Source organism: Lagenorhynchus albirostris, chromosome 15 (genome assembly GCF_949774975.1).
Source record: "Lagenorhynchus albirostris chromosome 15, mLagAlb1.1, whole genome shotgun sequence".
Classification (NCBI taxonomy): domain Eukaryota; kingdom Metazoa; phylum Chordata; class Mammalia; order Artiodactyla; family Delphinidae; genus Lagenorhynchus; species Lagenorhynchus albirostris.
In genome coordinates, this window is record NC_083109.1 from 62391893 (window position 1) to 62415349 (window position 23457).

General features: G+C 49.7%; 1 protein-coding gene across 2 annotated transcripts in view; it reads left to right on the top strand.

Annotated features, from left to right (window-relative positions):
* Positions 1-23457, top strand: part of ABCC1 (ATP binding cassette subfamily C member 1) — a 130376-nt gene that overhangs the window by 98758 nt on the left and 8161 nt on the right. Inside the window, exons 20-27 of one of the 2 annotated variants that reach the window (XM_060125156.1) lie at positions 6136-6159; positions 9003-9093; positions 10945-11077; positions 13997-14204; positions 16247-16557; positions 20463-20662; positions 22041-22167; positions 22737-22838. In XM_060125156.1, coding sequence (XP_059981139.1) covers positions 6136-6159; positions 9003-9093; positions 10945-11077; positions 13997-14204; positions 16247-16557; positions 20463-20662; positions 22041-22167; positions 22737-22838 — 1196 coding nt within the window. The remainder of the gene's footprint in view (positions 1-6135; positions 6160-9002; positions 9094-10944; positions 11078-13996; positions 14205-16246; positions 16558-20462; positions 20663-22040; positions 22168-22736; positions 22839-23457) is intronic. The other variant, XM_060125157.1, reaches the window with a different exon arrangement.

Consider the following 23457-nt stretch of genomic DNA (forward strand, 5'->3'; position numbering starts at 1 on the left):
AGGCTGGAAGTTGGCAGGACCTGGCTTCGAACCCCAGCTGCTGCTCTTTCCAGCTGTGTGATGTCAGGCCGTTGCTGATAAAGCAGTGTAACAACAGAACCAACCTTCTGGCACTTGGTGTGGAATGAATGTGCTAGATTACTGGAGCCTTTGGCACGGTACCAATGACAGCTGCTGTTATTACTCCCCTGGGAAGCGTGCCCCTCTGATGTCCCCATGCACTTGGCATCTACCAGGTCCAGGTAGACCTGCCCGCTTCCCAGCCACCACACCCGCTCTGTCCTCCCAGGTCAGGACTCTGAGAGCAGGGATAGTCCCAGAGGCTCGCTTTGAATTCTGGGCTGGGAGCTCATCCTGTCTTAATTTGAAGCAAATGGGGTGAGGCTTCTGAGAATCCTGTTCTCTTATTCATCGGTTTAAAATTCAGGGAATTGGTCGGCAGCCTTTCCAGGCTCCCCTGTGTTTATGTCAGATTGGCGTCTGGAATGGGTCCTCTGCCGGTCCTCCTCGGAGCCTCGACCTGAGTTAATACCGAGAGGGAAGAGGTCACCTGATGCCTCTTCTGCTTTGGGTTCAGCTGTTGCTAAAAAGAGTGGAACTAAAGAGAGGTCACCTGTCCTACTCCGATCTCCCTCTTTGAGGAGCTAATTACAGACTCCCTGAGTGTCTGGGGTGTGTTTGTTACATACTTAGTCCCCAAACAGGTCTCAGCTTGGCTGTCCCCCAGGGTGGGGCTGCAGGACTGCCTCGTTGCACAACTCCTGTGGGCAGAGTTGTCATCGAGGTGTCTGTGATGTAAAGACACACAACAGTGAATGGTTGTTGACTACTTACTGGGGCTTCTGTCCTCGACAGGGGTTATCCTGTTGACTCCTCCTACCAGCTTTTCAGGAAAGAGGTAGGATGTGGTTCCCAGTTCACTGGTGAGGAAACTGAGGCTTAAAGAAGCTTGTCCCTTTTATGCCTGGGGCAGGCGGGTCCCTGTTCCTGTGAATGGGGCCGATCACCAAGAAAGCTATTTACTATTCATTGATTTAGTCATTCAGTAGGTGTTTACTGAGCACCTAATATGTGTTAAGTGCTTGTATTATTTTCCTAGGGCTACTGTAACAGTACCATCAGCTGAGTAGCTTAAACAACAGAAATGCCTTTTCTCACAGATCTGGAGGGTGGAAGTCTGAGATCAAGGTGTCAGCAGGGTTGGTCCCTTCTGAGGGCTGTGAGGGTTCCATACCTGTACCCCAGCTTCTGGTGGTTTGCTGGCAATCTCTGGCATTCCTTGCAGAAACATCACCTCAGTCCACCCTCATCTTCACATGGTGTTCTTCTCCTTGTGGTGTGTCTATCTCCAAATCTCCCCTTCTTATGAGGACACCAGTTATATAGGATTAGGGTCCATCCTCATGAGCTCACCTGAACTTATTACATCTACAAAGACTGTATGTCCACGTACAGTCACATTCCAAGATACTGGAGGTTAGGACTTAAGTATATGAATTTATGAATTTGGGCAGGGGGAGTATAATTCAGCCCATAACAGTACCGTTCTAGGTTTTGAGGAGACAGAAGTGAACAAAATATAGGCAAATCCTGCCCTCGTGGAGCTCAGAATCTAGTGAGAGAGAAAGGCAGTAAGCAATCAGCAGATGAAGATGGTGTCATGCAGCATTAAGTGCTGTGAAGGAAAGCACGTAGGGTAATGGGCTGGGGAGTGATGGGGGTTCGGGCAACTCAGGCAGGGTGGTCAGGGAAGCCCTTTGTGGGGAACAGCGTTCTGACACGGAACAGCACAGGCCTCAGCCCAGCGTGAGCTTGGTCTGTTCAAGGAACAGAACAGAAGAGGCCAGTGTGGCCACACCGTGGTGGGCAAGGGACAGGGTGGGAGACGAGGCTGGCAGGGGTGTGGGTGGTTACCCTTCGGGGCCTTCAGAGTGAGGAGTTTGGGTTTTGTTCTCAGTGCAGCAGGAAGCCACTGAATGTCAGAAAGGGGAGGGCACACAGCAAGAGTGCACACCTTCATTCCTCTGTGTTAGAGATTGCTGGAGCCCTCGTAGTTTTTTGGTTTTTTTTTTTTTTTTTTGCGCAGTATGCTGGCCTCTCACTGTTGTGGCCTCTCCCGTTGCGGAGCACAGGCTCCGGGCGCGCAGGCTCAGCGGCCATGGCTCACGGGCCCAGCCGCTCCACGGCATGTGGGATCTTCCCAGACCGGGGCACGAACCCGTGTCCCCTGCATCGGCAGGCGGACTCTCAACCACTGCGCCACCAGGGAAACCCTCTCTTTTGGTTTTTTTTGAAGTGTAATTTACCTGCAACACTATGCTAGTTCCTGGTGCACAGTGTAGTGATTTGATATTTCTATACATCACAAAGCGACCGCCACACAAGTCTGCTTTCTGTATAGATTTGTCTTACTCTGAACATTTCATATAAACAGAATTCTTTAACGTGGTCTTTTGTGCCTGGCTTCTCTCACTTAGCCTGATGTTTCCAAGGTCTGTCTGTGGTAGCTTGCATCAGCACTTCATTTCTTCTGATTGTTGAATTGTAGACACACAACGTTTTATTTATTCATTCATCAGCTGACGAGCATTCGAGCTGTTTCCACTTTTTGTCTATTATGAATAGTGCTGCTACAAACCCTAGGGGTTTTAAAAGAAAAGTATTTTCTTTTGCCAGTGCAAGATAGCTGACGCTCCCTCCAGCATTTAAACTCTAGGTTGGAATGAGTTTCTACATGTTCATGCTCCTGTGGTTGGAAGGTTCTGCTGTAAGTCTAAGCTGCTTTCCTCTTGCTGCAGAGTCTCCTTCCTCAGATTGTCTCTCAGCCCAAGTCAAGCCAAGGTCACACGATGGGTGGTGGCAACTTCAAGATCACTGTATTTCACCGGCCTGCTTGGTGGGCTGCATGTAGGCAAAAATAACCCTCTATGCTTTCTAAAGTGACGTGTGTGGGTTTATCTGAATCTTTTTCCCAGAATGAGGTCTCTGTCTCCCCTTTCTATCCAGCTGAGCAGGGACTGTCCTTATATCTTGTTGAGTTTTTTCCCTTCCCTTCCGCCCCAGCAGCCCGCATATCCAAAGCAGGTTATGCAGAACATGGAATGCTGCCAGTTAAAAAAATAGTTTTGTGTGCACGTCAGCACTTAATTTAGTGGTGAAAATACCATCCACCACCCTAGCTGCACTGTGGGTTTATTTCCCCAATTCAGCCACCCATCCCCAAGCTGGACAGGCCCCAGAGGTCTTCTGCCCATGGGTCTAAAAATCAAACGCCCTCCCCCCTTTCTTTCCACCTCTGTGGAGGGGCCCCAGCGATAAGGCTTGGCGTCAGGGTCCAGACTTGCTCAGCTGTAGTCAACTCTGAGTGCCAGTGACCTTGGATTTGTTTGAACCACATTTTTGGCTCCTTCTAAAGGGAAACTTTTGTTTCCTCATTGGATTAATCAGGTCTTTTTTAGAACACGCAGGCTGAAGGACAAGTGTCTGCTGTGAGGGGATTCTTTCTCCCTGGAATGGGGAATAGTAGCTAGGCTTGGGGTCGGGGGAGGCTGACCCCTCCCCAGGGATATGCATGATCCTGTTTCTAGGAGACTTTTTGTTTGTTGGTTTTGGTTGCAAAGAGAGTTACAAAGTAGTTCGTTAACCTTGTACTTGGAAGGTATAGAACATTTTCATTTTCTCTGGTTTCTTTATTAGAAACCTAAAACCTAGAATGGTGGTTTTCAGTAGAGAACATTTGTGCCTCCCAGGGACACTTGGCAATGTCTGGAGACATGTTTGGTTGTCACAGTGTGGGTGGAGGGGGACACTCCTGGCATCTAGTCGGGAGAGAGCAGGGATGCTGCTAAACAACCTGCAGTGCACGGGGCAACCCCTTGTGTCCCCCAGGAACGGAGAATGACCCAGCCCACGATGTCAGTAGAGCCGAGGGTGTGAAATCCACTCTGCTTTGACTTCTCTCTGCCCAGGTTCTTCCCTTGTCATCTTGGGAGAAAGACTTTGATTCCAACGACCTGGCTGCTTTTCAGAACCTTATTCGAGACATCTCTCAACCTTGTCACTCATTTTTTTCCCTTTTTTCAGATTTTTTGGGGAATTTTTTTTTTACCTGATTATAAAATCACTATGTGCTCCGTGTAGACAATGGCAAAGTGTAGAAAAGCTCCAAGAACCAGCAAAAAAGAACATCCTTCTGCTCTTGCACTGCCCAGAGGGGAACTGCGTTGGCATTTGGCCCCTTTCCCACCTGTCTTTCTAGCCCAGGACCTTTTCCCTGAGAAGAGCAGGGTCCTAGGGCGTGCTTTTGTCATCAGTTCTCCTGTCCCTCTTTTGTTTCTTAACGTCAGGCCCCAGGCACCTCCCCGTGTTGCAGAAGTCTGTTGTAAGCACCGAACAGCAGCTGGAGAGTCTGTCAGACAGATGGCACATTCCTCCCTGCTGTCCTCAGTGTCTGTGTTTCTTCCCCTTTTGAGTCTGAAGAACTTGCAGGGCCGAGGCGGGAGGATAGGGCTGGGTGATGTAGCCGATCGATTCCGTTTTTGGTCAAAAACCAGCCGTTGACTGTAAAGCAGTGACTTGAATTCTTCCCTCAAGGGGGAGGCTTGCCTGCTGGCTCTTGCCCAAGCTGAGTTCCAGAACCTTCTTGAGAATAAACAGCGAGCCTGCGAGGTGCCCGCCTTGAGGGTCAGTGGCTGGCTGAACACACGGCCCGGGCAGTGCTTAGGTATGTGGTTCAAGGGCTGGGGTGGCGCCTGGCTTACTAGTATCACAGGCCCGTCCCTGGTGCTTAGAAGTACTCAAAGAAGAGTCATTGGGTTGCAAGTGTTATGTCTTTGCTTCTTAATTATTTTATAGCACCCTCCCTCTCCCAACCCCCCACCATTCATATTTTCTCCTTCCCCTGCTTTATTTTTCTTTGTAGCATTTAACACTGCCTGACAGTATGTTCTGGATCTACTACTTGATCATTTCTTCTTCTCCCTTGGAATTTAAGCTCCATGAAGGTTTTCTTGGTCACCTCTGTATCCCCAGGGCTGAGAACAGTGCCTGGCGCATAGTGGATACTCAGGAAATGTGTTAGATATGTGACTGAATGAGTTGCATCTTGATTGTTTCAGGCATGCCCTGTGTAACCATCGGACATTAACACATTTGTGTATATATCCCAGATTGGAAAGAGCCATGAGCTGGTATTGCCCATTTCTCTCAGGGCTGGTTTAGAAACCATCTTTGTGGGTTCAGGCTAGGAGATGGCACCACTGTGGCCCATACTGTGCCCCTTCTGGCATTGGAAGGTGGCTCTGCTCGTTCCCTTGGCTACTCGTTTGTTAATCCATCCATCTGCTTATCTGCTGTGTGCCACGGGAACATCTGGTACATGAGCCACAATATGAAATGGTGCCCCTTGGATTGTGCAGTGCACATCCTGTGCAACCCCACATGGCCATCGGATGCACCAGGTGCTGGGACTAGAGTGGTAGATAAGGCCTAGGAATGGTCTCAAGAGTTCACAGTATGATGGGGGAGACAAACACTAAATAATCAGGGACATCATCGTTTAGCGGACAATACCGCTAAACGCGGTGTTGGAGGCGAGCCTGGGGAGCTGGAAGAACCCTGAGATGGGGTCCCCGTCCCAGCCTGGAGGGTCCAAGATGATATCTAAGCCAAGTCACCTCCTCTTGCCCCTTCTCTCCACGTGGAGCTGGCTCACAGCAGGGTGTTCGTGTCCTTGAAGAAGCAGAGGCTGTGGGCTGGTGAGAGGCCCGTGCCATCTCCCAGCTGGCACACCTGCCCTGCGGTCTGTAATACTTTCTGTCTCTCCCTCTGGTGCCCGGAAAATAGGCATGAAGACAGAAGGTCTGTCTGCATTTTTCTAGCTCTCTTTATGTTTGAACACTTGCAGCTTTTAGAGTAGGGGGCTGGCCCAGGCAGTGTACTTGTCAGGGATGCGCCCAGAACACGTGGGATGGGGAAACTGAGGCACAAATGCAGCAGGTCCCTCAGCGGTCCTTGCCCCTCACTCTTAAGGAAAGACATTCATCCAAACCCTCTGGGCATTTAAGTGGGGGAACTCAAGGCTGGGGGGGGTTTACCTTGGTACTTAACGCTTTCTTGGGTCTTGTGAATTCCCAGGCACCAGTGTGATGGATGAGGAAGGTCAGTGACAGCGAGGTGGAGTGGGCTGTGCTTGCAGAATGAGGCTGCAGATGGGCTTGTCCTGCTGCTGCATGCCTGGGAAGGGACCCTTGAATGTCTGCCTTTCCATCCCTTTCCATCATTCCTCCAGCATTTATTGGGCACCTGCTCTGTGCCCGGCTTTGTGGTTGGCCCTTGGGGATACAGTTCGAATCTCCAGATTTCTTACAGGTCGGCTGAGTGACCTCAGCTAAGCTTTACCATCTTTGCAGGTCAAATGACCATGACCAGCATGCCTTGAAGGAGATCCTGGTTGCGAAATGCCTGGCACACAGTAGGTGGACAATGAATGTAACAGTTTGATTATAACGACCCCACCCGTACCTCCTGGGCATGATCAAGACCCAGGCAGGCCAACACAGCACCGGGGTGATGGGTTCCTGATGGAGTAGCTGCAGGTGGCTGGGGCACTGGAGGTGGGATGTTTCTAGAAGAACTTCAGCAGAGAAGGCTGCCCTGGCTCTCTCTAGTGACAGAAAAGTGTGAACCCGCCACCAGAGCAGATCCCTCCCTCCTGTCTTCCGTAACCGGTACGTGTGGCTGAGGGTCCAGACAGAGGCCCCTTTTGGAAGCCACAGGAGCCAACTCCAGCCAGTTAAACAAGGGTGTTTACAGCCAGCTCAGAAATCAAAGGCAAAACTGAACAAGCAGGACTCAGGCAGTGGGAACTCTGGGCATGAGACTCCTTTAGGACAGAGCAGTGGTACAGATCTTTGGTCCCTGGCTGGAAGTGCCGGGGGGAGGGGTTCTGATAGGCTGGCCTTGGGCAGGTTCCCCCTTGGCGGGGAGCCTGGGCATCCTGGCAGACAGACCTGGGAGACTCGGGAGGAAGGGGACTAAGCCCCTGAAAATTATGGGGTGTTGCGGCACACACATTCGGTTCCCCTCCTAGGACTCTCGGTCCCTCCCTTGCAGACGAGTATTTTCCAGCTGGCGTCCTCCTAGGACTCTCGGTCCCTCCCTTGCAGACGAGTATTTTCCAGCTGGCGTATCACCTGTGGGCTAACTGGGTGGAGAAGGCGGGGAGGCAGCCATGGAGGCCAATGTGGGGGCCTCTACTGTGTGGGGAAAACAGGAGGGGGAGGGAAAGTTGAGGCTCCCAGAGGGCCCCTGGGCAGCCGTGCAGGACAGAGGGCTCTCTGAAGCACCCGCCGCGGGACAGGTGTCTCTGGGAGTGTTTTAAAGCATCCCCATCCCTGCACAGAGCAAGACAGTCAAGGCCGGGCTTGGGCCCCAGTGCTGTGCATGTATATGAGCACTGTCTGCATGCGGCTGCATGGGAAGTCCCGCTTGTTATCAGTCTTCTTTTCTGTTTGTTTTAGGGGTTTTTTTCCAATTAAAAAAAAAAGGATGCTGATATTTAAAGAAACATTTAAAGCAGTGATTCTCGGTCCTGGCTGTGCCCCAGAATTACCTGTGGGACACGTTTAAAGATGCAGATATAACAGTAAGCGCCTCATCAGCATCTTACATTTCCCGAGCACCAGGCACACCCTCATTTCGCCCTCCCGCTAATGAGGGCGGGTGCTGTTGTTGCTCCCATTTTGCAGATGTGGAAGTTGAGGCTCAGAGGTTCATTCCTTCTGCAGTACCCACAGCTGGGACGTGAGAGAACACTTCCCACACGTCCCAGCTACCTGACTGTGCTCTCAGCATGGAGGTTGGCCTTCCTGGCAGAGTCAGTGCAGGGACCTGGCTGGCCCAGGGCATCCTGGGTGATTCATTCACAGCCAAGATTGAGAATCACCAGCTCAGAGCTCCTCCCATCAACCCAGGAATGACCCCAAGCCCTGGTTCCCTTCCATCTTCTGTTTCTTCCTGTGGCTGATGCCTGAGAGAGCCTGCCTTTCTGGATTCTGCTTTAATTCATGTCACATCAGCATGTTCTCAGGGTCACTGCTGGCTGCGTATTTATCCCCTCATATAACGTCTGTGCTGCATCCCCTCCTCTTCCAGGGTCAGTCCTTTGGAGCCCTACTTTATGCTTCTCTCTCCTGCTTTCTCTGTCCTGGCATCAAAGAGTGAGGAAATCAGTGCAAAGTGGGCGGTAATAAACGTATCACTGAGTTGCTGGAAGATTAAAGGAGAGACTGTATTTCAGCACAGCACAGTGGCTGACCATAAATGTTAGCCACCGTTCTTAAGGTGACGGTGATCATTGTTGATGCTGGGCAGATACTTCCTGGGATTGGGGCAGATATCCGGCTGGTATGGTGCCCCGTGGTGGCTGTATCAGTTGTTGAAGTGTTGAAATAGTTCCTTATTACTGGAAAAGCAGCCACTGCCCTATAGCAGTCCCAGGTACCCCTTACCCCGATCTTCAGGCCCTCCCCTTGATCTGGCAAACAGAGGGTTAACTCTTGGCTGGGGGCATCTGGGACTCTAGTGTCTGATGCCCTTGTCAAAACTGGTTGTCATTTATTTTGGGTTTCACCCCTGCTTGGGATGCTTGGGGACCAGAGGACTGTGCCCTTCCCCCATGTGGTTCACCGTGTCCTGGCTCCATTATCCGAGCTTCACACAGCACAGATGCCATCACCAGAACTGGATTTTACTGGTCACTGCTGGCACAGGGCACTTGCTCAGGCCCAGGGCCCTTGAGACGGTTGCAAAGCACCATCGCTGCCCCAAGGAAGCTGGTTCCAATATCTCCTGCAGCCCAGCTGGGGAGCCTGTCCGTGGCTGCAGCAAAGCAGGTCTTTCTGAGCTTCCGGGAGGCCAGGTTATCTGCCATCTCCCCGCACAGTGACAGGTTTTGGTGTCCAGCTCTTAAAGCCATGATTCCCCCTCCCCGCTTCTGCCAGGCTTAGCAGGTGTTGGCAGGCCAGGGAAGGAGATGAAGCAGGTGGAGAACGGCATGCTGGTAACGGACGCTGTGGGGAAGCAACTGCAGAGGTAAGGTGGGGGGTGGGGGTGGGGACACCCTGGGGATTCTCCCGGCACCACTTTCTGCCCCCTGCCTGGGGAGGGGGGAGAGGAGGGAGACGGGTGCCCGCGGCAAGGCTTACCTACCAAAAAAGGCCTTCAGCTTCTGCCTCCCTCCCAAATCCTTGCGGGGGGACTTCACTTTCCAGAGAGCAGAGGCCCAAAGGGGAAGCCTGGTTCTGTTCCTGCGAGACGGCATGGCTCACACAGGCCTCACGATTTACCCATCCCTCTGCGCTTCTGACACTCAAGCTCCCTACATGGTGTCTGTGGCTCTTTGCTCAAGTCACGCAGAGGGGCCTGGAACGTTCAGGCTTTAAGCACCAGCAGCTGATTCAAAATAGAAGTAATATTGACGGCTGCGTTTTATGTCCTGTTAGGAGCCAGGCACAGTGTCAAGCCCTGTAAGGTCTGTGGACCTGGAGGTAGTTACTGTCATCTTCCCATTTTACGGGTGAGCAAACTGAGAGCTGTCCATAGGTCCCGCAGCTGCAGAGAAGCTGAGCTTGAATTTGAACCCGAGTTCGGCTTCTGAGTCAATGCTCCTAAGTTCTACACGTCGGTGCTTTAAAGAAGGTTGCTTTTGGTTAGATCATTGGGTATTTGGAGGAGCGGCATTAACCTCCCTGTGCCTCAGTTTCCTCAGTTGTCAAATAGGGTCTTTGGTGCACTCACCTTGTAGGGTTGTAGGAAGGCTTGTGTGATACGCTGCCTGTGAAGCCATCAGCACTCAGTAAATGCCACTCAGTTATTTGGGTGAGCTGGGACCGCCTGGGGTTACTTCTTTTGGGGTGGGGGGATTTCACAGAAATGGGCTGGGAAGGAAATTGGCACAAGCATCTGTGCCCCCCAGAACCCTGCCCATCACCGGTGATGAGCTCGGTGTGTGTGTGTGTGTGAAGCACTTAGAACAGTGCCTTGCCCGGAGTCAGCCGGGGCGTGAGGGGACACTGCCCCGGTCTGTGCAGGCGGCCAGCATAATTAGTCTAAGAATTAGCTGAGATGAGGCAGGCTCCTGCAGGCTGTCCTGGGACGTAGGGGCAGGTGACTGCGAGAGAGAGCCACAGGCGGACTGAGCAGAAACACACAGAACACTGGGTATTCGTTTTCCATTGCTGCATAGCAAAGGATCACAAGCTTAGTGGTTTGTCATCTCAGTTTCTGTGGGTCGAGGCGTCCAGGCACAGCTTAGCTGGCTCCTCTGCTCAGGGTCTCTCACAAGCTGTAACCAAGGCATTGGCCAGGCTGGGGTCTCAGCTAAAGGCTGGGCTGGGGAAGGGTCGGCTTCCAAGCTCACGTAGCTGTTGGCAGGACTCAGTTCCTCAGTTCCCAACTGGCCACAGCCTGGAGCATCCCTCCGTTCCCAGCTCCGTGGGCTTCTCCGACCTCCACACACGCTTCATCAAGGCAGGCAAACCAAGAAGGCAGTAGGGTTGACGACCAAGGTGGAAATCGTACCCCATCCCTCTGCTTGTGTGGGTCTGAGCCGTGTACACACACGCACACGCACGCACACGCACACACACCCATGTCATTCCCCAAGCATACACCTCCTCAGGGAAAGAGACTGCCCCAGGGAGGAAAGCGCTCTGAATGATGATCTGTCATGATCTGCATAAAGCTGGCGAGTACTGGTGGGCAGGAAATGCTTTCTGAAGTCTGCATAAAGGAGCGGTTCTTCCATGGGGCCCTGGGGCCAGACCCTTCCCCTCTCGGGGTCACCTGTGTAAAATCACAAGGGTGAACTAGTTTGGTGCTTTGGGGCCCCACCTCTGCCCGGGGCCTCCATGCGGTTGACGCCTGCGTGCCTTGCTTCCCCAGACAGCTCAGCAGCTCCTCCTACGGCGGGGATGTCAGCCGGCACCACACCAGCACCGCGGAGCTGCAGAAGCCCAGGCCCGTGGAGGAGGACACCTGGAAGCTGATGGAGGCAGACAAGGCTCAGACAGGGCAGGTGAGGGCGACGGCCCGCGTCGCTGTGCGTCCCTGGGGGCTGGACCCTGTGCGGAGTGCTGGGGTCGTCTTAATTCATGTCTTCCTCACAAGGAGCCTCGAAAGGTACTGTTTTAAGGGCCGGAAACCATACCGGAGGGCCTAGGTGACTTGCCCCAGGTCACAGCTGGTGCGTGACAGAGCTGGGATTTGAACCCGGAACTCAGACTCCAGGGTTGGTATCTGTAGTCTCTGCCGTCCTGACCACCGAGGCTTCGAGCAGCTGGGGCCCTTGTAAGCCGTAGGTGACCCGGATGCCTTAAATCAGGGCTTCCCACCTCACAGGGTTCAGTTGTGTGTGCCTTGGTTTCAGGTCATCACAGATTCAGCCCTATAGAACATTAATTGTGTAGTCAGAAAAAATTGTTTTTCACTTTTTAATTTCTATTTTTGCCCTTATGATTACAGGCAGATCCTGTTTTATTGTGCTTTGCTTTATTGCACTTAACAAAGACTGCATTTTTTACAAATTGGAGGTTTACGGCAATCCTGCGTGGGACACTGGTACCATTTTTCCAGCAGCATTTGCTCACTTTGTGTCTCTTTGCCACATTTGGTAGTTCTTGGAATATTTCAAACTTTTTCGTTAGTATTATAATTTGTTGTTATTATTACTATATAAAATATTATATTGGTTATTATTATACTATATTAACATTATATTATGATATTTGTCATCTGTGATCTTGGATGTTACTACTACAACTCACTGAAGGCCCAGATGATGGTTAGCATTTTTTAGCAATCAAGTATTTTTTAAGTTAAGGTGTGTACGTTGTTTTTTTAGACATAATGGTATTGCACACTTAATAGACTACAGTATAGTGTAAACATAACTTTTATATGCACTAGGAAACTGGAAAATTCGTGTGACTCACTTTATTGTGATGTTTGCTTTATTGCAGTGGTCTGGAACCAAACCCATAATGTCTCTGAGGTGTGCCTGTATGTCAGTGAGAAAGTCTCGGCCGGGGCTTTGTCTTTAATACTTGTCTTAGTCCCTTTGGGCTGCTGTAACAGAAGACCATGGTAGAGGTGGCTTAGAAATGACATACGCTGGGGACTTCCCTGGCAGTCCAGTGGTTAAGACTTCATGTTCCAATGCAGGGGATGTGGGTTCAATCTCTGGTCAGGGAGCTAAGATCCCACAAGCCTCGGGGCCCAAAAACCAAAACGTAAAACAGAAGCAATATTGTAACAAATTCAGTAAAGACTTTAAAAATGTTCCACATCCAAAAAGAAAAACAAATGACATACATTTATCACTCATAATTCTGGATGCTGGTAAGTCAAAAATCATGGCACCAGCAGATGCAGTGTCTAATGAGATCTTCCTGTTCATAAATGGCCATCTTCTTGCTGTGTCCTCACATGACAGAAGGGATGAGGGAGCTCTCTGGGGCCCCTTTTATAAGGGCACTAATCTCATTTATGAGGACTCCACCCTCATGGCCTAATCGCCTCTCAAAGGCCCCACCTCCTAATACTGTCACATGGAGGGTGGGGGATTAGGATTTCAACTTACAAATTCGGGAGGAGACACGAACATTCCATCTATAGCACAGAGACTTGGAAAGTAAAAAGGAAGCACTCAGTTATACCTTGGACCTCTGTTCTTCCACCTGCTTCATTTTTTTTTGTTTGTTTTGTTTTTGTTTTTTAGTTGTTTTTTTTTGTGTGTGTGTGTGGTACGCGGGCGTCTCACTGTTGTGGCCTCTCCCGTTGCGGAGCACAGGCTCTGAACGCGCAGGCTCAGCGGCCATGGCTCACGGGCCCAGCCGCTCCACGGCATGTGGGATCTTCCCAGACCTGGGCACGAACCTGTGTCCCCTGCATCGGCAGGCAGACTCTCAACCACTGCGCCACCAGGGAAGCCCTCACCTGCTTCCTTTTAACCAGATTGCACCTCAAACAGATGATGCTTATGACCCAAAATTCAGCATGAAAAGCCTGATGTGACAATGAGCACACACACAGGGAAAGATACCTGGAGTTTGTTGAAACCACACCAAGCGGGTTGGGTGTGAGGCTGGCCCAAAGCACATTGTCCCTGTCTGTGGTGTTCAGCCACCCTTTGAGTGGCTACACATAATTACGTAGCCCTCATGCTGGGCTCCATAGGGATATAGGAGTGAAAGAAGCCCCCAGCTGTCACCTGGTGGAGTTGGGGAACGGGCTGAGCAATGGGAGGCCAGTTGCGATTGGGAGGAATTGGTGTTGGGTGTTCAGAGGACTGGGGGTGGGGGGGATGTGACACTTGGTCGTGGGCGCTAGGCAACACGTCCCATCTTCCCATTTTCTTCAGACTCTTTGATGGCTTCCTGATGGTCCTGGAGTAAAAATCGGAATCCGGGACAGGATCTCTCAGGCCCTGTGTGGTCTGGCCGGTTCCTGTTCTTCAGTCTCATGTTGCTCCAGCCATCCTTTCCTCCTTTCAGGTTCCCTCCTACGTCAAGGCCTTTGCACATGCTGGTCCCTCTGCCTGGAGTGCCTTTTTTCCATTTTCACCTGGTTAATTCTTTGATGTCCCTTCCTTAGGGAGAACCTCCTCTGATACCTCCCCACCCTGGGTTAGGTCAGGATGCCCAGTTTTATACTCATATGAAATCATGTACCACTTCCAGCCCTTCTCTGGGATTATGCATTTATCTGGGCAATGATTTGTTGAAAGCCTGTCTTGCCACTTGACTGGAAGCTCCGTGAGGGCAGAAACCTTGACTTTGCTGCTGCTGACTTGTTTGCCGAGGAACTAAGGGGGAGGGGGTCGTAGGCATGAGCACAGGTTAGGGGGCTGGACCACAGAAGCTGTTGAAGTTCCTGACCTTGGGTGGGCGTGGCTGGTGGGTGCATTCTGTAAGATGCCTTCTCTCCCTGGTCTCAGGTCAAGCTCTCCGTGTACTGGGACTACATGAAGGCGATAGGACTTTTCATCTCCTTTCTGAGCATCTTCCTTTTCCTGTGTAACCACGTTGCTTCTCTGGCCTCTAACTATTGGCTCAGTCTCTGGACTGATGACCCCATCGTCAATGGGACCCAGGAGCACACGAAAATCCGGCTGAGCGTCTATGGAGCCCTGGGCATTTCTCAAGGTGGGCCTCCCTGCCCCCCACCTGCTGTTGGCACTTGGAGCCACTTCCATGTCTTGTTACAGGATTGGGTCCCCCAGCTTGTCAGGGTTTTGCAGACCCACAAACCAAACACACATGAATAGTAACTATCGCATAATAGACACTGAGGTATTTGTAGAATGAATGTTTCTCGAACGCTCTGTTTCGTGTGGCCCTAGGAGACAGAGGGGAGGGGAGCTCCAGTGCGCCCATTTTACAGATGAGGAAAGTTGAGAAATAGAAGGCGACCAAGGGCCCTTGCCCCTCATTGTTCTGGCAGGGTAATGGTGTTTCTGTAAAGTCTTATTTGTGGACTTTTGCCTGCTGCCTAAAGGTGGGAATTAGTTTATACTAGTGGTTCATAATGCAGGCAGTGTTGTCCTCAGAGGACATTTAGCAATATCTAGCGATACTTAGAGTTGTCACAGCTTCAGAGTAGGGGTGGATACTACTGGCATCTAGAGGCCAAGAATGCTGCTAAATGTCCTGCAGTACACAGCACAGCCTCCACAGCAGAGGATGTTCCAGCCCCAGATGTTAATAGTGAGGAAGTTGAGAAATCCTGCATATACCCTTCCTGTGGTCCCATGAAGGTACCTAGACACAGCAGCGTTAATAGTCATAGCTAATGTTTACTGAGCACTTACTTGGTGCCTGGTTCTGTTTTAAACACTTTAAGGTGTTTTAATTTATTTTACTTTTGCAGCAATCACATGAGGTAGGAGCTAATGTTTCCCCCATTTTAGAGATGCAGAAACTGAGGCCCAGAGGGGTTAAGTAAGTTGCCCAAAGTCATGAAGCTAATCCATGGCACAGCTTGCATTGAGCAAGGCAGTGTGGCTCAGAGCCCATCCTCTTCACCACCACGCTACATGGTCCCTGAGCTATGTGTTTATGTGCTCATAAAAATGATGTATTTATGGTAAATAGTGTATACATTCTGCATTTGGAGCACTTCTTGTGTACCAGGCACATTGCCAGGTGGGCCCTTTACGTTCAGCAGTGTTACAAGATGTGTCATTGTCCCCCATTTTACAGTTGAAGAAACTGAGGTGCAGAGAGGTTAAGTGACTTAAGGAAGGTCCCATGGCTGGTGAGTGGCAGCGAGAGGATTTGGCTCCAGAGTCTGTTGTCCTAGCCCCTGCCTCATGGCTTCCTTCTTTGATCAAGGAGACCAAGATCGAAGCTTCTCTATCCCTGTGAAATCACCTCTCTGAACAGAAAGGGTGCCCTACTGTGGCTTGTTTGGAGGGACCATAAATGTCTCATGATCTCCAAGAGATGGCTTTGAAAAAACCAGAAGAGCAGGCAATTTCCTAATCCCTAAAACTCCCTCAAAGGGCTAGGGTCTGTGGCCTTCAGATTATAATTAAGAGAAGAGAGAGCACAGAGAGGGTGTGATGTTGACCTGGACCCATAGCAGCAATGTCTGTTCCAGAGCTGTGCTGTCCAGTATGGTAGCTGCTGGCCTTATGTGGCTATTTGAATTTCAGTTCATAAAAATAAAATAAAATTAAAATATCAGTTATAGAATTACACTAGCCATATGACAAATGCTTAATAGTCGCATGTCGCTAGTGGCTACCACATGGGACAGCATAGTTGCATACCATTTCCATTATCACAGAAAGTTCTGCTGTACAGCACTGGTCTAGAGGATGTGGCGTACAGACAAGAGCATGACGCTGGAGCAGGCTGCTGCCGTGGGAACCCCAGCTCTGCTTCTGATTGGCTGGGTCTATTGAGGGCAAAGGAATTCACCTACCTGAGCTTCAATTTCCTTATCTTTGTGGCATGAGTACTAATAGAACTTATACAGGGTCCTCATAAGGATTAGATGCATGTAAAACTCACACAGTGAGGTTTGTACATACTAAGTGCTCGATTCATAATTGCCACCATTATTATTGTTATTAGAAGCTGGGATTCCAGGCTGCTTGGTCCACATGGTCACATGGCCACTCGTCCCTGCCCTCAGCCCGGTCCCTCTCCCATCGTGGAATTTAATGCGAGAGTGTTTGTAGGTATCACAGTGTTCGGCTACTCCATGGTGGTGTCCGTCGGGGGCATCTTCGCCTCGCGCCGCCTGCACCTGGACCTGCTGCATAACGTCCTCAGGTCGCCCATGAGCTTCTTCGAGCGGACCCCCAGTGGGAACCTGGTGAACCGCTTCTCCAAGGAGCTGGACACAGTGGACTCGATGATCCCGCAGGTCATCAAGATGTTCATGGGCTCCCTGTTCAATGTCATTGGCGCCTGTATCATCATCCTGCTGGCCACTCCCATGGTGGCCGTCATCATCCCGCCCCTGGGCCTCATCTACTTCTTTGTCCAGGTAAGAGGTGGGGTCTTAGGGTCCAGGACAAGCCCAGCTCTGTATCACTCTCCACGTGAGCGCAGGGCTCCCTTTGTTTTGTGTTTCCTCAGTGTGGGGCTGTGGAGGACGTGCTGGAGGAGGGTTAGATTTATTTTTGTCAGTTTTGAATACCTAAGTTGATTGTTTTTAGCTTGCAATAACCAAATATCCTTTTTTCCTAACAATAAGGGTTTTTTTAAAGCTGTAAGTTATAAAAGAAAATAAGCTATAGCCATAAAGGCATCTTTATTATTAAAATTCCTTTAAGTATGAAATTCTTTAGGTCCTAAGTCCCCTGCAGATAATGAAGACATGAATAACAGCAACTTAAATATTTTTTTCCCTTGTAATAGAAATCTTGAGGTAGGCTCTTCAGGGCTGGTGTGGCAGCTCCATGAGTTTGTTAATATCCCAGACTCCTTCACTGTGGGTTGTTTTTTTTTCGGGGGGGGAGGGGGTGTTGTTCTATCGTCTTTGCCTTCCGTTCTTAAGTTGGTCTCATGGTCCAAGTTGGCTACTGGAGGTCCAGCCATCACATTTCTATTTCAGAAAATAAGCTTGAGGAAGGGGAACAGGGCAAGGGAGCATTTGACAGCTGAGTCAACATCAGCTGTGGTGCTTCCAGTTGACAGATGAGCATGTTGAGGCCCAAGTGGTGGAGCTGGGAATGTGAACTCGTGCCCGATTCGAAAGCTCTTGCTGGTAACTGCAGTGCTGCGTTGTGCTTTCCTGCCTCTGAGAGGTTAGCTGCAGCACAGTTGCTAGTGGGGGACTGCTGTTTAGATGGGAGCGTAATGACTGCTGCACAAAGTAAGAGTAAGAAACCACGAGGTGCTCCATACCTCAAACCGCACTCTGTGTGGCCTATTCGTGTGGGTCCTGGGAGGCCTTGGCCCAGTCAGCCAGCGCCCAAACCCTCCCACACTGTGGCCCAGTGACTGGTGAGTGTGAACAAAGGTGGAATCAGAGCAGGTCCCGGACCCTCGCTGTGTTCTCTTTAAATTGGTGCCAGCTTTTCTGGAAAGTCATCCAGCTGCATTTACCCAGATGCTATCCGAGTTCACACCCTGGCTGGACAATTTCCTGAAGGACCCAATTCAAGAGAACAAAATGGGCCAAATGCGACGTTTGAGGCAGCTCAAATATCTGCCAGTAGCAGGGCCTTGAGCACACCATGGAACAACTGGGTAATGGAATGTTATGTGCCTTTAATGGGAGAATTAGGAAGACACTGTTGTGACACTGACAATTTTATTTTTAAACAACAAAGGGAATGAAGTTAGCGAAGGACCATGTTGTCAGCACACTATCATTATAACTAAGACCACGTGCATAATGTGTGTGGGCAGGACTGGAAAGAGAGGCACAAAAATGAAAACATTGCCTTTCTAAGGGCTGAGATTATGGGAGAATTTAGTTTTTTAATGGCTTTTAACTGAATATATGCTTGTCCTATAACCCAGCAGTCTCAATCCTCAGTGTATATGCAAAAGAAGAGAATCTATCAAGCAAAAACAAAAAAAAGCTAGAATGTTCTTAGCATCTTGATTCATAATAGCCCCAAATGTCCATCACAGGAGGATGGATACGTACATTGTGGTATATTTATACAATGACTCAGCAGTGAAAAGCAGTGAAATACACACAAGGAGGATGAATCTCAGAGATACTATGTTGATCGAAAGAAGCCAAACACAAAAGAGTACATTTGTGTGATTGTGTTTTTATGAAGTTGAAGAACAGGCAAGTACGATGTGGTAAAAGTCAGAGTAGTGGCTATAAGGGGTGTTGACTGTGAGAGGACACGAGAGAATTTTCTAGATTTTGATCAGGTAGTGGCTATGCAGGTGTAGATAAACATAAAATCCATAAAGCTGTAAAGATTTAGTGCACTTTCCAGTGGATGTAAGTTGCATCTCAAAAAGTGGCTTTTGGGCTTCCCTGGTGGCGCAGTGGTTGGGAGTCCGCCTGCCGATGCAGGGGACACGGGTTCGTGCCCCGGTCCGGGAGGATCCCACATGCCACGGAGCGGCTGGGCCCGTGAGCCATGGCCGCTGAGCCTGCGCGTCCGGAGCCTGTGCTCCGCAACGGGAGAGGCCACGGCAGTGAGAGGCCCGCGTACCACCAAAAAAAAAAAAAAAAAAGGCTTTTAAGGGTGTATGTGTGTAAGGGTATGTATTCTCTCTCACTCTCTTTCTCGGGAAAAGATCTAAAAGGTTATATACTGAAATCTGAATAGTGCTTATCTCTGGATTGTGGACTTAATGTAATGTTTAATCTTTCTGTCTATATCACTCCAAGATTTTAAAAAATGGATATACATTACCGTTTTAACTTAAAAGCAAGTCATTTTTAGAAAAAGGAATGTAAGAGGTAAGATGATGTGGAATTCTGTTTGGGCTTCCACATTGCTGGAATAAGGCATTTCTGCCTGTGGAACTGTTTGGCATCCATGAAAATTACCCGGCACACGTCTTAGTGTCTCGGCTCTCAGCCCGCTTCCTGGCACAAGGCAGGTGTGTGTCGGGCAGTTATTTTCACTCAGGAGACCAGGCACTGTCTTGGTCTCTGAAAGAGTAAGGTGAGTCCACGAGGTGGATTATGTCTCCTGGAACAGAGCTTAAAAGGAAAGCTAATAATTATTTTTTAAAAACCAGGCTATTCCTTAACAAAAATAAATCTCAGGTTAGCTTTTTAGAGGAAATAAAATTCTGAGGACATGACAAGTGGAATAAATTGAGCAGGTAAAATGTTTTAGAACTGTTTCCACCCAGGATGAAAGAAAGCCAGGGAGAGGAGGTGATTCCAGGAGAGGGTAATGGGGACAGATGCCAGGGGGCCTTGAGCCAGACAGGAGGTCTGGATTTCATTTTGCCGCCGGAGGAAGAGATAGCATCTGACCGTGTGCGGGGATTGTCAGAACCACTGTTCTGAGATGGCCCTGGTTGGTGTGGTCCCTGGGTGAGTTTTCAGAGTTTCTGGAGCCCCAGAAGGCTGCCCAGCTTGCGGTTCAAATGACCACGTGAGCTGCCATCCAGAAAGAAGTGGCTGACCTTGGAGGCCCTGTCAGAGCCACCTGTTCTGTTCAGTGCTCTCCGTGGAAGGTCTCTGCCCCCAAAATGGCCCAGGGCACCCGACGCAGGCCAGGAGGCAGGAGGCCATGTCCCTGAGCACCCTGTGTCTGCTTGCCCGCCTCCGCTGTTGATGAAGCAGTGTTACATCTGCAGCACGTCCAGGAGAATAGAGGTGTCTTCAGATGACCAGTCCAGCCTGTGTCACAGCTCCTCAGCATTTCCAGTGAGTGACTCCATCTTGTTACATCTCTAACGAGCTGAATGCCCGGGATTAGGGCAGGAGCAGAGCGGATGTGGTCACTGTCCATGGGGACGGGTGGAGGCAGGGTTTGCGCTGAGGTCTGGTTGTCATAAAGCCACACTGCAGGGTCCATAAACCCTAGAGGTCAGTGGTATCAGAGGGGCCATGCAGTGCTGAGGTTAGCACTTTGATGGGGTTCAGATCCTAGCTCTGCCGCTTCCTAACCACGTGACCTTAGGGAAGAGGTTGTCTTTAGTTTACTCATTGTGAAACTGGAATGAGCACCTCGTAGGTTTTTGGTGAGGATTGCATGAGCTGATATATGTGAAAGAACTTAAAACAATCCTAGGATGCTGGACTCCACGTAAACGTTAGTTATTATCATCATCACCACCACCGGCAGTATTGTGGGCGCTGTGCCTGCCGTTCACCAGCTGAGTCGGGACACCCTCTGAGAGCAGCCCAGCTCCAACATTTCGCCCCTGGAAGGATCCAGACGTTCTCCAGCGCAGCCCTGGGAGGCTGGGATGAGGGACCCTCCCCCACTCCCCGTCTCTTCTCTCCCACAGAGGTTCTACGTGGCCTCCTCCCGGCAGCTGAAGCGCCTCGAGTCAGTCAGCCGCTCCCCGGTTTATTCCCACTTCAACGAGACCTTGCTGGGGGTCAGCGTCATCCGCGCCTTCGAGGAACAGGAGCGCTTCATCCGCCAGAGCGACCTGAAGGTGGACGAGAACCAGAAGGCCTATTACCCCAGCATCGTGGCCAACAGGTGGGCGTGGGGCCATGGGAGGGGGCAGGGGGAGCCCCTTGGTTCCTGGATGGGGGTGTGGAGACATAGACTCGGTGCGAGGAGAGGACTTTATAACCATTGAAAGCAGAAAGGAGCACGGTCAGCACGCAGCTCCAGGGGCATTGGAGTGCAGGGACAAAGAGTTCTTCTGGGGTCAGAAGATACTGCAGGATCCATCATTTAGCTGTTGTCCTGGTGCTACAGGATCATCAGTGACGGCAGCCTCAGCTATTGAGTGTTTTTGCGCCATGCTTCTCATCACACCACCCCTGTGTGATGAGTATTGGAAGCAGTTTACTTCTATTAGGTTGAACCATGTGAAATTGCCATTTGGGGGATCAAGAATGATTAAATACCATCAATCAAAAAAAGGGGGTAGAAGTTTGCTAATTATTGACGAATCTGGAAAAGTATCCTCCTCACTTGCTTACCTCCTGATGTATTTTTTGAGATGTGGGATGGAAAACTCTGGGGAGGGGTAATAGCACCCTGGAAGTGACCCACTGTGCACAATGTAATCCCATCGTGTAAGACTGGGCAGGGAGATTGTGAATTACTGGAGAGAACCTTGCCTTCCCTTGAAGAATTTTTAGGGAGTTTGTCAAAATCTGGGTGTGTGTGGGACTAGCTCACACCCTGAGGACCAGTCACATGGATCTTAACACTGTAGTGGAAAAAATGTTGATACTACTGTCTTTTCTAGAATGCTTTACATTTTAAAACATTAAAATAATGTTCCTATGTGATATCTTATAAAAGTTAGCTTTAAACCAGTAAACCTGTTCATATTTTAAAGGTAAGGCAATACATTTTAATGTTTTTGAAATGAGGGTAATCTGGGTCTGGGAACCCTTTGGCTGTGTTGAAAATGGTGGTTTATTTCTCACTCCCACCTCCTCATCTCCTGCCAAGAAGAAAATTATTTTAAATCAGGGGGTGCCTCTTATAGTTGATGATTTCTTAGTATTTAGGAATTTTCTGGGACATATTTTTAAAAGCACACATGGGTATATTTTAAGGGTTTCAGTGAGAGAAAGTTGGTTCTTAAAAAGGCAAGCTTCAGTTTCCTGGAAAGGTCACTTCTGGAGAACTCTATTTTAGTTCCTGGGCTTGCCAGATTAGTGAGGAATTCCTGAAATTGTGTCCCTTCGGCCCTCCTTCCCCATGTCCCATGAGCAGGGCAAATGAGGCCTCTCTCAGGAACTATTGGGGAATTATTTCAGTTAGCAAAGTGGCCACCACCACCACCCCGCCCCCCAGCTATAAATCAAGTCCCTGAAAAGCTGACTCCGGGCGTGTGTGTGTGTGTCCATGTGTCCATGTGTCCGTCCATCCCTCTGCCTGTGTCTCCACGTAGGTGGCTGGCTGTGCGGCTGGAGTGTGTAGGCAACTGCATTGTCCTGTTTGCCGCCCTGTTTGCAGTGATCTCCCGGCACAGTCTCAGTGCTGGCTTGGTGGGCCTCTCGGTGTCTTACTCACTGCAGGTAAGGGGGGTGCTCTCAGGTGGATTTTCCAGTTCTCTTAATGGGGAGCCAATTGTCAGGTTTTTGGGCCTTTGCTTTGGATCTCTGTGGGAGTGGGGGAGAGGAAAGGGGACCAAGTAGAGTTTGACGAGCAGGTCTAGAGCCCAGTGACCGACTGGTGCAGGAGAGAAATTAGATGTGCGGCCCTGATTCCCCCATCAGCCAAGGAGAGTCCTTGATGGCATGAGAGGATGCCCCCAGCTACAAGAGAAATGTACTTAATCCTATAAATTTCCCTTGAAGCACTGCTTTAGCTGCATCTCCCAAATTTTGATACATTGTGTTTTCTTCTTATCATCTGGTTCAAAATATCTCTTCATTTCCTTTCTGATTACTTGTGTGGCCCCTGGGTTATTTTGACATGTGGTGCTTGCTTAAGAGACACAATGTAGGAAGTCTGGCCACAGTATTTGGGGTTGCTGTTTTGTGTACCTTGGTTATCTGAAACATTTCATAATGAATAATGACTTCATGGAAATAAAGCAACTCTCGCTCACTCTAGAAGCTCCATGTGACTCTTCCACTCACAGGTCACCACATACTTGAACTGGCTTGTTCGGATGTCGTCCGAGATGGAGACCAACATTGTGGCCGTGGAGAGACTCAAGGAGTATTCAGAGACTGAGAAGGAGGTAAAGCGAGCCCCCGGCCTGACGTCTTGGCCATGATCTTCAGTGTGGCTTTACCCAAAAGAATCCTTTGAGCCCTACCACGTGGGCCTTCAATAGGCAACCTCTATCTGACAAAAATAATCTTCTGTTACCTGTTATGTTTTTTGCGGGGAGGACTTACATTATGGAAAGTGAATCATACTAATTTTCTCTTTAAATAAGTTTGAACATTAAATACAAATGAGTCGTTTAAAAATATTAAAAGTCAGGAACAAGAGAATCAGTACATGGATATTGCAAAAATCATGTTATTGGTAAGGAATTGACCTAGGTTTGGGAAACCCTGCATTTATTTAACCCAAGTCCTCATTTTATAGGTGGAATAAAAAGGCATGTAGGGAGGGACGATGGCTGGTCTGAGGTCACGCATGGTCCGTGGGACAGTTGGGAGTAGGACCCAAGTCTCCAGGCTTTGGTGCCATGTTTCCCCTAATAACTGCCTTATTCTGCCCACACACCACCTCCGAATAGCAGTAGTAGTGTTAATAATGGTAATAGCAGTGATGCTTGGAGATACCACCATCCCCACTACTACCAATAATAATAGTAATAGGGACACACATATTGTGCTCTTGTGGGG